Source organism: Adiantum capillus-veneris, chromosome 28, assembly GCF_014529385.1.
Source record: "Adiantum capillus-veneris isolate H3 chromosome 28, ASM1452938v2, whole genome shotgun sequence".
Taxonomy (NCBI): Eukaryota; Viridiplantae; Streptophyta; class Polypodiopsida; order Polypodiales; family Pteridaceae; genus Adiantum; species Adiantum capillus-veneris.
Window position 1 is genome coordinate 60,683,825 of NC_140958.1, and position 13,309 is coordinate 60,697,133.

Here is a 13,309-nt window from a genome sequence, read left to right on the forward strand (position 1 = left end):
TATTCTCCCCATTGTCTCCAGCTCTGTCTCAAATTCCCTAGTATTTTCTTTATAGTGATTGTGAAGCTTCTTTATCGCCATAGGCTTCCCGCTCTTCAAAATGCACCTGTACACAGTGCTGGAGGCACCATAACCAATAGCGTATTTGTCGCTCAAGTTTTTGGTTAGTTTCATTATGTCATCGTAGCAATGCATTGCCAAGTCCATATGAAGAATGACCATACAAGGTTTTGAAAGGGTTTGTCATGAGCTTTGGTGAACTCTTTGGGCTACTGACTGGATTTCCACGCCCGTATAGACAATGCTGCAATCATTATCACACCACCAATAGCAAGGCCAAGAATCATCTTCTTTGATCTTGCTCCTGTAGAGGCCTTGTTTTGCACATTGTAGGATAGCCAATAAGGTTGCCACATAACAACCTGTTACCAATATAACTTTCAGCAGAGAACCTTGAGAAGTTCTTAGAGACCGGAATGTCCCAAGAGAAATTGTTGTAGGAATCTCTTCACAAACTTGCTTCCACTAGTGGAAGCTCAAGCAAGAGTCCCCGGCACTAATGGAATCGAGAGTGCATCTTTAAGTGATTAATCGTCGTCGGATTGTGTGTGCAGTTTGTCTTAACTCATGAATACTTAGTATGTGCATTCAGATAGGTATTCAAAATCAATTAATTTATTTGTATGGTGAGATGAGTGGCTTTCCTTGTAGGGAAGTTATGGATGGGACCTTAAGCAAGGAGGAATTTAGGTCATCATGCTGTCACATGTCTGATCTCTGGGCTATTCATTGCCCCCAAGCACCACAGTGGCGATGGCTTGATTCTGCTAGCAGTTCTTTTACGGTATGCTACCTTTTATTTATTTCTTCAATTATAGATCAACAATTTCGTTAGTCCCTTTGAATGAAGATCGGCTTGCCCTTATGGGAACAAAGTTTTTGATGCCAAAATTTTGAAAGCAAAGCTCTATTGTGAGAGTGCGTGTGTGTGTGTGTGTCTGAGAGAGAGAGAGAGAGAGAGAGAGAGAGAGAGAGAGAGAGAGAGAGAGAGAGAGAGAGAGAGAGAGAGAGAGAGAGAGAATAGATCACAAATGCTAGAGATAGGGGAAAGGGGACGATCAGCCCCCCTTTGACTAACAGAGCAAGAGACCCGATACACAATTAGTATGATGGAAGTGGGTACCCCCCTGGCCCCATAAATAGGTGCCCAAGGGGAGGTAGGGCAAGCCTTGATAAAAATCGCCACGAACCAACATAAAAAATGATAAATGAAATTATATGAGAGCGCCCGCCGGACAAAGGTGGGCGGCCGGCCCCAAACTCGGGCGGCTAGACCAGGTACAACCTAGACTATGGGTGGCCAGCCCGGAGACATACTAGCCGTATATACCCTAGACCTGTGTGAAGCAGCAGAGTGGTGTAAGTCTAACACCCCCTCTCAGCACCTGATACTAAACAAACCGCATGAAGCCGAAGATGTGAGGAAAATGAAGATGTCTGCTGCCTTGTCCAATGAAGGATACTCCATGAGTGTAGCAGCAGTCTGGGGTGTCCAACCTCTGAGAGATCTCCACGGTAAAGTGCCATCACGAGCAGTGTAGCAAATTGTTGTACTCCACCGATACAGGGTGAAGATATTGCATGAAGGTCCCGAACTGAGTGTGAAAACAGATCCTTGTCGTGAAAGAAGTGCCAATAGACCTGCAAGTGTCTTGCCGAGTAGGATTTGTGGTGTCTGTAGTCAAACCGTCTTGAGAAAATGGGGAAGCCCAGGAACCGTCATGAGAATGGCCGAAAGCCTGTCAATGCATGAACCTGCAACTCAGTGTGGCCAGATGGCTAAGCTGTGTAAAATTCCAGGAAGGCTAGATGTAGCAATCTGCACCATAAACGTCCTCAGAAACAAGGAAAGCCAGACTAAGCAGTCTGCACTGTAGAAGCTACTGTAAGCTGCGGCAATCACCGATAGACCGCACGGACCACCGCCGGATGGTGTCCTGTCAGTAGGTAGGGTAATTCAAGATGAGGGGAAAGCCAAACTCAATAGTTTGCTCTATGAAGGGCCTCTGAGAAGAGGTGTGGTCAGACCAAGTTGTCTGCACTGTAATTATCCTATATGAAGTAGGGAAGCCAAACCGAGCAGTTTGCGTTGTGAATATCCTCAGAGAAGAGGAAGGGCTAGACCAATTTGTCTGCGGCGTCTTGCGTGTATCTCCTGCCTCCAATCCTCCGTTGTCAACCAAAACAAAATCAACGCCAACGCGGCCCCTCATGTTTCAACTCGGTGTGGCTCTCAATGTGAATGACCTGGGAGTGGCCTATTGCCTAGGTCGGGGGATAAATCTACTGTAAGGTTACTGAGGGTGAGTGTAAGCAACTCTGAAGGTAGCAATCCAAATGATCAGAAGTGTAGAAGAGCAACTGCACTACCATTCAAGCCAAGCTCCGGGTGACTCTGGATGTAGTCACAGGATGCCCGATCTCCCGCATCTTGCGAGTGAACTCTCCAAGAGAGTCCAAAGCACCGAAGTCCTACTCTAGTCTGTAGATCCAAGCAATGAACCTGTCCAAGTAGAGATCCAAGATCCTCTTCTAAGTCCATGTAGATGCTCCTGTGTAAGCAAGTGATCTGACATGTTGAGGTCAAGTGGTAAGTGTTTGTCCACCCAAGATGGTGGTGTCTTCTCTGGGAATGTCAAAATCCCATATGCCATGAGCATGGCTATATCTCGTGTGAACTCCGTTGATGAGTACATAGGTGTGTCCAAAGAAAACCACAAGTCACCACCCCCTCTGGAGTGCGCAACCGCCAAATGATGGGCTGGAATGAATGGATCTCCCAAGGAAAGGGAGGATCTCACGTCGCTGGAGAAGGTACTGTCTCCAAAGCTGTAGCAGTCCACAATAACCGCTCAGACAACCACCGGATGGTGTCCTGACGAGCAATGGAGTGATCGACCAGACAATAGGCAAAAAGTCAGCCTGCTGTCCGCCCAAAAAACGCTGCAAAGAGTGCTGAAAACGTTGCTGTAACAGAGATTTCAGCGTGCGTGTACGCCACCGATCGGTACGGGAGCGTCGCAGAGGTTCAGATGAGGGGGTTCTCACACTTCTCAGCCGTCGAGGGGCTGAAAACAGAGAAAAAACAGCAAGTAATAAGTGCCAGAAAAATGCTGATGTCCTTTAGATACCTGGCGAAAGAGTGTATCTACTGGTGCCAAGCGGTAGAAGAATTTCCCGTGGAGGTCTTGGCGGCTCCCGTGTGTGCAAGAGGCTTAGCATTTGCTGAAAACGCAGCAACCTCAGAAAACGCAGCAAGGGCTGAAAAACACAGATCTGGTCCAAAAACGCAGGGCTAATTTGATGCTGATCTGTTGCGTTTTGCTACAGGGAGGGGGGAGCCAAGAGAGGGAGGATGAGATTGATACCTGTAGATGCAAAAACTCAATGCTGAGGTGTAAAAACGCTGATGGTTTCTGAAAATGGTAGGCAATTTGCAGTTTTTCCGCGATGAAATTGTGCAGAATTGCTAGCACTAGCCTTGGTTGCTGAGAGTGCAATGGTCTTCACTTGATTGTGCTGATCTCTTGGGAGGAGAACCATGACAAATCAATCACAGAAAAATCCATTCTCAGACCATGATTGCCGGCAATGTATTTAGCAACCGCATCTAGATCCATCCCGGACCTCCCATACAACAACTGATGGGACATGCTAAGCGGGGATTCTTGACACATTTGGGTAACTTAACCTACCCCACTGATGAAGCTTTGACTTAGAGGACTAGATAGACCTCGACAAACGACAATAGAAAGAAGAAGAACTCCCAGAAAAAGAAGGATGCACGACCCTGATTGTAGAACAGAGAAACTACTATCTCAAAAAGGGGAAGTGTTTTGGTTGCGGGGAACAAGGGCACATCTCCGCAAGGTGCCTAAAAAAGGCACAACAAGGACAAACTGAAGAAAGGCCGGAGAGTTCTAGAGCAACGGAAGAACGATGAAAGCAGGACTGGTATCGGATTGCATGGGAACCGACCCAAGCTAGATGGATGAAAGTACGGAACTTTGCCGTGCATGGGGCAAAGTAAATGATCAGAAAAAGCACTCATTTTCTTTGATGGAGGAGCCAAGACCAACTTCATTTTACCTGAATTGGCGGCTTGACTGGAGATTACGCCCGACAGGATGGGGCCACCGGCGAAGGCAGTTCTAGAGGCGCTCGGACGGGATGTAGCCATTACCCCTGTCATTGGCAAACTTCGTTTGCATTGTCAGGGTATTTAGGGTACGAGGACTTTTGCATTATGCCTTTGGAAGGGTGTGACGTCCTCCTAGGAATCCCTTGGTACCATAAGAAGAACGCCGTGTTCAATTATCGGGCCAAGAAAGCAACTTTGGCCAATGAGAAGGGCAGGAAAATTGTACTTGATGCAAAATTGAAGGGCGAGTCCGTTCCTATTGTATCGGCTTCGGCCATTTCAAAATTAATGAAATGATAAATGACGTTTCCTTTCAACTCAAGTTGCCAGATACTTGGAAGATTCACAATGCATTCCATGTGAGTCCCTTGAAACCTTTTAAAGGGGAGGTTCTAGTTGATGGGGAGCCTGATGAGCAACCCAAAGTGAAAGAGAGCGAGGAGATACTCGTTTCTGAACTAATTTTGACACACAAGGAAAGAAAAGTAAAAGGTAAAGTGATTCGGAGGTTCTTAGTTAAATTCAAGAACTATCCGGCATTGGATGCGAAGTGGGTGGAGGAGGAGGACCTAGTAGATACTCCTCAGATTTTAAAACTTGACCTTGAAGCATTCGCTTAGCTGCGTCTACTCCGAGAGATCCTGCAGATCAGAGTAGGGTTGAATCTGGTGCAGAGGGATTGCACAAGAGGGGAGTCACTCCGCTCCTTTGTCACAGATTACCTGGATTGAATAGTCATTGATATCCCTTTGGGTTTAAGGGATAGTGCTGTGCTGACAGTATTCTAATGTATGACTTTATGAAATGGAATTCTTGAAATTGAACATGAATAATTTGTACTCTCTCATGTGACTTGTTTGAGTCTAGGAACTGAAAGACCAAATGATTGCAACATTTCGGTCTTAAAAATCTCTATAGACATGATCGCAATAGGGATTAGTTAATCCAACATCAGTACTCAGACTTTTGCTCAAGGAGTAATCTCGAATCTCTATAGGGAGTCTGTAGCAAAACCGCTCAATCTGTTCTTTGAAAGTAACCTTCTTAAACGAAGAGGTCGGTAGAAAAGAATCCCAAAACCTTTCACAATATGCATCCAAAGTGTCACTCTTGGTCATCCGTAGATGGTTCCAAGCAGTTCTGACATCTCGTTCGTACTCTTGGGTCAACCAAGAAGAAATAAAGAGCCATTTGAAGTTCAACCACTTGGTCGGGGCTTCTTTTCTTAGAAGACGAGTGGACCACCATGTTCGTGCATTTCCCTTCAAAAACGATGCTGCCCTCCTGATCTTGGAGTGCTTTGAGTAATGTCCTCTGGAGAAGGCTATATCAAACTGCTGAATGAAAGCCAAAGCCTTCGGAGCATCTCGGAATCGGGAAAAGGATTCAAATTTTATTGACTATCCACCCTCTTTAAATCCCTTTGTCTTTTTGTTCTTGTAAAATTCAAACTTAAAAAGCAATCTCAACATCAGTCAAGCGCGAAAAGACGACCGGCTTTCCATCTTGAAACCTGCACCAAAATTAGGGTTAGATTTCTTCCATACGGTTGTAGCCGACTGCATCATGGTCCATAAGCTCTTGGATAGACAATGTTCCTATGGCGGTGATGGTAACCCCAAGATATACCAATCATACTGGACAATTAGGGTTAGATTTCTTCCATAAGGTTGTAGCCGATTGCACCATGGTCCATAAGCTCTTGGATAGACAGTGTTCCTGTGGCAGTGATGGTAACTCCAAGATATACCAATCATACTGGACCTCCAAGGTTATTAGTTCGAGAAGAGACCTGTTGAGATAGGTCGAGAAATTTCAAGTCGTAATCGGTAAGGGTTTCCGTGGCAAGCATTTCAGAATACCCCACTTTGCCAGAAGCTGCAAGAAACTATATAACTTCGGGCAAAAATTTTCTTGAAAGCTTGCCAAGTCCTTGGAGTGTGCGGCTTGGTAGCTATAGACATCCACCAGTGCATGGCACTAACTCTGAGAAAAAAAAAGTGGCTCGAAAAATCTTTGATTCTTCTCTTGCAAGTGATCTATGGCTTATGCCCTGTAAGATAGAGCGATGAAGACAATAGTGCGCCCGATGCGTGATGAGGTAAGGGTGGGAGTCACTGGTAAGTCTGGGGTCGGGACATGAAGATACTTCAAATAAAATTCCAGTGAACTTTGGAAGCGCCATCTTGCTCTGTTTGCTCTTTGGTAGGATTTGTATGCTTTTAGAAAAGCACACGCCTGAAGCTCTGATACCACTGTAACAACGGGGAGGGGCACCACGGGCCAATGGAAAAGAACAGATGAACAACTTTAAGCACTTCAAATAACAAGTGAATTGAGAGATGCACGACACACGAGACAAGGAGTGGTGGAGTTCCACCTTAGAGAGCACTGCCCCCAAACCTTGGCGCCCCTTCCGGTATTTCTTTATATTGCTTGAACTCAGTATAATGCCGGTACTCCACCCTCTGCACCTTCGTACTGAAGCGTGCCAGAGAATGAGTCCTTTGCACATATTTAAAGGCCCTTGGCCTTGAAAAAGCGGTTACATGAAAAGCAGTCAAACTGAAAATCATCTGGCCCCAAAAGCACTAGCGCCCAAAAGCTGCCAGCGCGCTTTGCGGAAATCTGTACAGATGTCACGCGAGCATAGCGAGCGCAAATTGCAGAAATCCATATTGCTGCATCATCACAACCAGCTCAAATTGTGGAAATCTGTACTGATCTGCCACGTCAGCATCTTCTACGCTTTGTGTGTGTGTGATTTTTAATGCCTTTTGGTCACTTAAGCCCCATCAGACGGGGTCTCAAAAGTTGGTGGGAACTCTTCTTTAAAAATAGGTCACTTGGCGACTTTGCAAGTTGGTAAAACTTCTTCTGTTGCTTCTGCTTCTTCACTTAGGGTTTAGGCCCCTCGGTCGGGATTTGAAGGTTGGCTCCGTTCTTCAGTGACTTGACACGTTAGCAGTTTGTGACATTAGTCCTCTGAGCTCATGGCTTGGACTTTTTTAGGTTATTTGCGGGGGGAATGACGAGGTGTCGTTGAACAGCTTCATACAACAGACTGTCCCGGGGGAGTGCTTAGCGGCCCTGTTTGTTGTGTCTTGTAACATGTGTAACAGACTTGGACACTCCAAGTCAAGAATATACCACGACAACACCAAATAACCACTTCAAGACAGTTCACAGTTCACAATTGATTCAACACTCGCCCGACGGAGTTCCATGCCTAGAGATATTGGCCCAAAGATTGGCTCCCCTTTCGGTATTTCTTTTTGTATTGATCTGAGTTCAAAGTACAAGAGTGGTTGGGTCTCACTCTCAGACTCTGCGTCCAGATGCTCTGAGAAGTGAGAGACCAACTTCACTTATAAAGAGCTACAAGGGATGCCAAAAGCAGAGTTCCAAAAGCTGAAAATCAAAAGCTCAAAAGCTGTGCTTTTCTTCTCTCTCTTTCTTGCCCTAAAAATTAAAGCAAAAGAGAGTTCTCTTCTCTCTCTTTCAATTTGCGTGGAAAAAGCACTGTCCAAAAGCTGCCGTACAGCCAACGCAAAATCCGCCGCAAATCCCGGATGTCCGTACTGCTGCCACGTGTCATACCAGGGTTAGGGTTAGGATTTCTGGTAGAATTAGGGTTTTTGCAGTTAGGGTTTTGACAGATTTAGGGTTTCTGCAGAATTAGGGTTTTGCCGGTTAGGGTTCGGGCAGCCACGTCAGCAAATTAGGGTTAGGGTTAGGGTTAGGGTTAGTGCAAAATTAGGGTTTTTGATTTTAGGGTTAGGGTTTCAAGAGAATTAGGGTTTCGTGCAGAGGGCAGCCACGTCATTGCTTTGTGACATACCCCCCTTTTGAAAGCATTGTAATCGCCCTCAATTACGCCTGCAAAACAGACAGAGGCCATAAACTGTCTTAGCAAACACTGACTGTTAGTACCTACATACTAGGAACACACATCTAGCACATGTACCAATCGACAGTCACATCACATGACATCACAGGACATCACTAGACACTAGAAGACATCACATGACATTCAACATTCATTCGGATCTTAGACCATGATTTATCGGCAATGTAGCTAGCAATCGCATCTAGATCCAATCAGGATCTCATAGATGCCCAATTGACTAACCCCTATTGCAACCATGTCTATTCGAGATCAATTAGACCAAAATGCTGCAATCATTTCGTCTATCAGTTTCTGCACTTAAAAACAAGTCAAGAAGAAATCAGTTTCATATTCAAGAATTCCATTTCATAAAGTCATCCGGCAGAATACTGTCAGCTCTCAGTATCCCTGAAGCTCAAAGAGACATCAGTGACTCTAGTATTCAAAAATCGAGGCATCTGTTGACAAAGGAGCGGAGTAACTCCCCTCTTGTGCAAACCCACTGCACCAGATCTCCGGCCAAGCTGAGTTCTGGGTTCCATTTGGAATAGACTATGCTAAACCGCTTCAAGGTAAAGATTCTCATTTCAAGGAATATCTGCTAGGTCTTCCTCCTCCATTCACTTCGTATCCATTGCGGGTCTTGAATTTAACCAAGAACCGTCAGTTTGCTTTACCTTCTTTCTTTCTTTCTGTGCCAATTTCTGTTCTGGAACGAGTATCTGCTCGTTTTTGTCCAATTCGGGTTGCACATCTGGCTTCCCATCATTGGGCACATCGCCTTCAAAAGGCTTCAAGAGACTCACACGAAAAACATTGTGAATCCTCCAAGTATTCTGGCAGCTTTAGTTCAAAGGAGACATCATTTATCTTTTCGAAAAAATCAGGAAAGGTCCATAGTATCTCATACTAAGCTTTGAAAAAAGCCTCTCCTTTTCCTTTTTCTTTCTCAGGCGTGCCTTATCAAAACGTAAGAGCACTCAATCATCCTCCTTCAATTTCAAATCGCGACGATGGCGATCCGCTGCCTTTTTCTGTCGTTCTTGAGATTTCTGCAAAGCCTCGCGAACCTTGGCAAAAGCCGTGTCTTAGTCGCGCGTATACTCATCCGCTTCAAAAATCCTATCTTTTGTGCTTATGAAGGGTGGAACCTTCGCAGCACCTTCAACAATCTCAAATGGCGCCTTCCCCATTGAAGAGTATATCGTGTTATTGTAGGCAAATTCCACTAAAGGTAGATACTTTTCCCATTGAGTCTTCTGATCCGAGATATAAGACTTCAATAAATCTAAAACCACTGAATTGGCAATCTCAGATTGCCCGTCAGTCAGCAGGTGGAACGATGACGAGAACTGCAACTGCAATTGCGTGCCAATGTTCTCCCAAATTGCCTTCCAAAACAAACTTGTAAATCTGGGGTCCCTGTCGGAGACAATCGTCTCAGGCATGCCATGTAATCGGAAGATCTCGGCCACAAACAGTCTCGCTAAGTGATCTGTCTTGACTGTTTTCTTCATTGGAATGAAATGAGCCTGCTTGCTAAATCTGTCAATAACAGTCTAGATACCATCGTGACCACTTTGTATTCTCGGGAGATCAAAAATGAAATCCATTGCAATACTTTCCCAAGGGCGGGTGGGTATGGGCAAAGGCTGTAACAATCCCTGTGCTTTATGCCTGTCAAACTTGACCTTCTGGCATACCAAGTAACTGCGCACAAACTCTTCCACATCCTTCTTGAGTCTCGGCCAATAGAAGTATCTCTCTACCCCTTTCATGGTGGTAGCAATGCCGCGATTACCGCATTCGGTCATAACCTTTTCCCTCAACGGCTGTGTAACGCACAACATGGTTTTTCTCATCAAGTAGCCATCCCGAATCGAATATCCCGCTACTGTCTCCTCATCCCGTATCCGTGTGGAAACGTCTGCGAAATTTGTATCTGTGGCATACTGGTGGACCATATCCTCGAAGCTCCTATGATGTATCACGGAAATAGGCAGAACCAACGGCTTCCGAGACAAAGCATCTGCTGTAACAAACTGCTGACATGTCAAAGCCTAAAGAATGGAGCCAACTTAAGATGCCGGCCGAGGGGCCTAAACCCTAAGAAGAACAAGTAACAGAAGAAGAAGGCCTATCAACTTATGGGGACCCCGTCCGATGGGGCCCAAGTGACAAAAGAATTAAAATAAAGCAGGACCCACGCACACACAAAAATTGATGTTGTGGCAGATTTCCGAAAATTGCGCTGACATGTTGACGTGGCAAGCTGTACGGGTTTTCGCATTTTGCGCTGGCTGATGACGTGGCAGCTTTACGGATTTCCGTGATTTACGCTGGCAGCTTTTTGGCTTTGCTTTTGGACCAGATGCTTTTGAGTTTGAAGGCTTTTCACTGTAATTGCTTTTTAGGCCAAGGGCCTTTAAATATGAGGCTAGGGCTCATTCTCTGGCATGCTTCTTGGAGTCTGGAATATCGGCTTGTACTTTGATAATGCAAAATAAAGAAATACCGAAAGGGGCGCCAAGGTTTGGGGCCAATACTCTCTGGGCTTGAATTTCGCCACTCCGTGTCGTGTGTCGTCTCTCTCTTTCAGTTCAGTTGTTATTGAAGTGCTAAAAGTCTGTTCATATCTGCTCTTTTTTTTTTTTTTTTTCCGAGAAAAAGATCCTTCTATTAGTTAATGAAAGCTGCCCATAGGGCTACAACCACCTCTGCAAGAGAGGGCTACAACAAACATGATGGGGAGACTCTCCCAATGAAAGAACAACATATATACAATGAGGCTAAATCAAGGGATGGGAGGAGGGAAGAGCCACACATGTGGTCGGTAGTGCGATCTGAGCACACCCTGGACAATGGTATAGAAAGGCCCAGGGCGCTAGAGTCGAAGGAAAGCCTCACGGCGCTCCTGCATGCGGTCGGAACTGCCCTGTAGTCCCTCAAGTTGTCCTCTGAGAGTATGGATCAGCTCTAGCTAAAAGTCATGAACAGTCTCTGCTGGCCGCACAGAGCGGGCCTCAAAAATGCGGAAACAGCGGGCCCGCCAGATGAACCATAGTGTCAAGCCACTGATGAGCTCCCAACACTCCTCTCTCTCACTGCACCACTCCTGTGGAGTAAGCTCTGAAGCAGGCTGGAGTGTAGGACGCCCCCCCTATATCACTATCATCCTGCTGGTGGAAGATAGCTCAAACTGAAGTGTCGGGCCCGTGAGAGTGGACCAAGCCGCTGCCCCTCAAGTGTACTGTCTAGCCGTGGAGAGAGTAGGCATCAGCCGAAGAACTCGTAGCCACACTTGCTAGGCCGAGGGACAGTCCCAAAGACAATGACGCTGACTCTCCACCAACTGGTCACGGGCTGCACATGCGGCCGAGAGACCACTATGCACAAGCCAGCTCCCTACTGCTGTAGCTCTGTGTGCAACCGGCCAGTGAAACAAAGTGACGCGCCTCGGCTGTCTGGAATCCCACAGCCTCTGCCAAAAGGCTGCCAAGAACTCGACTGTGAGGCCCTCCCACTGCCAATGACGTGCTGCACCGGGGCGGGTCTCTCTCTGTGCTGCAAGTATATGACGTCCCAGCCGAAAAGTGTACTGAAAGAAGGGGACTCCTGGGTGGTCTGCAGAAGAGAAGGGGTCCCTCCATAGCCACTCACTAGGATCCCATTGTACTCATGTCAGTGGACAACACTCCCAAGCCCATAGCCTCCAGTGTCCAGTCTCAAGAGCTGCTGGGTCAGGGTCTATGACGCAAGTCCTCCCACAGATTCCCACAACTCGAATCCTCTGAAAACAGCACTCTGCTACCTACGGGGCCTCTACTGCAACTCGCTGTAATCGTCCCCCACCCTGAAGCTCGAAGAACAGGGCTGGGACAGTCTCTGAGCAGGCCCTGACTGAAATGAGAACCTCCAGTCGTGTGAAGGCTCCCATCCATTGGGGTGCTATTGGCTCGAGAGGCGTGAGCCACTCAGCTGGAATTGACTCTGAGATGTCCTGACACATGCTCTGCACCCCTCTCATGCCCTGCAGGCTGGAAACCCTGCACCTCCTCTGATAAACCTGTGAACTCTAGCCAGTCACCTAGAGAGCACGCTGGACCTGCTGCCATGGGACCCCAGGAAACATGAGGCAGACTACCAACCAAGTGGCCTCTCTGAGTGCTAACCATGGGGTTCTAGATGAGGGGCTGCCGTAGGCGCTCCTCTGTACACATTGGCTGTCGCTGCTCCAGGCCACGCCGTAAGAGCTCCCAAGAACGAAGCAAACTCACAGCGAAGCGGTCCTCCAGTCTCCTGCTCAAACCAACTTGGCGCATCTTTGTAAAGATCCATTTGGTCGAAGGTTGCCAAGGGCCTCCTGACTGAGGCACCCTGGCATGAAGCCTCTGCAACAAGAACTCCTTCCAGGGCTCCTCACCTGGAAGAAGTCCTCTGACTATGAACTTCCCTAGAAGGGCTCTGCTGTGCTGTGCTGGATCAATGATCCCAAGCCCTCCTTGAGAACAAGGAAGCGTGATGACCGACCAAGCCACCTTGGCTCGGGCCATCTGAGTGTCACATCCTGACCAAAGGAAGTTCCTGATCAGCCTCTCTACCTGGCTGATACAAGAACTCGAGAAGATCCAGCAGGTAGTGATGTACCACATAGTCGCCAACAACACCTGGTTGGCAACTACTACTCTGCCAGCCAGCGAAAGTCGTGGTGAGCTCCAATGTAACAACTTTCTCCCGATGGACAGGAGAAGAGGAGCAATCTGTTGCTCGGGAGACAAGTCCAAACCAACATGACAACCCAAGTACCGAACTGCACTCCCCCGGGGAATCCACCTGAAACCTTCTCTTGGCATCCAATCTGGCACAGGAGCACTACCAACCGAGAAAGCCACTGTCTTTCTCCAGTTGATCAGTGCGCCCGATGCACAGCAGAAGGTCTCTAGAGCCTGCTTACATCTGTGAAGATTGGCCTCCTGGCCATCTAAGTACAAGGCTGAGTCATCAGCAAACTCAGCGTCCAGTAGCTCCTCTCCCCGAATAGGGAGTGCTAAGTCTTGAAGACCAACCTGCTGTGACACCAAAAATTTGCTCATCGCCTCCGTATAGAACAAAAAGAGAAAGGGGGCAAGAGGACAACCCTGTTTGATAGAGCGTGTGAGCATGAAGCGCTCACCTCTCCCCCCTGCCAAAAGCACCTGACTGTGAGCTTGTCTGTACAA

At 47.1% G+C, this 13,309-nt stretch overlaps 1 protein-coding gene across 2 annotated transcripts in view; it reads left to right on the forward strand.

Annotated features, from left to right (window-relative positions):
* Positions 1–13,309, forward strand: part of LOC147420530 (ubiquitin-like-conjugating enzyme ATG10) — a 43,277-nt gene that overhangs the window by 588 nt on the left and 29,380 nt on the right. For both annotated transcript variants that reach the window (XM_086504875.1, XM_086504874.1), the window contains exon 2: positions 712–844. In XM_086504875.1, the coding sequence (XP_086361001.1) occupies positions 719–844 (126 nt within the window). In that variant the 5' untranslated portion in view covers positions 712–718. The remainder of the gene's footprint in view (positions 1–711; positions 845–13,309) is intronic.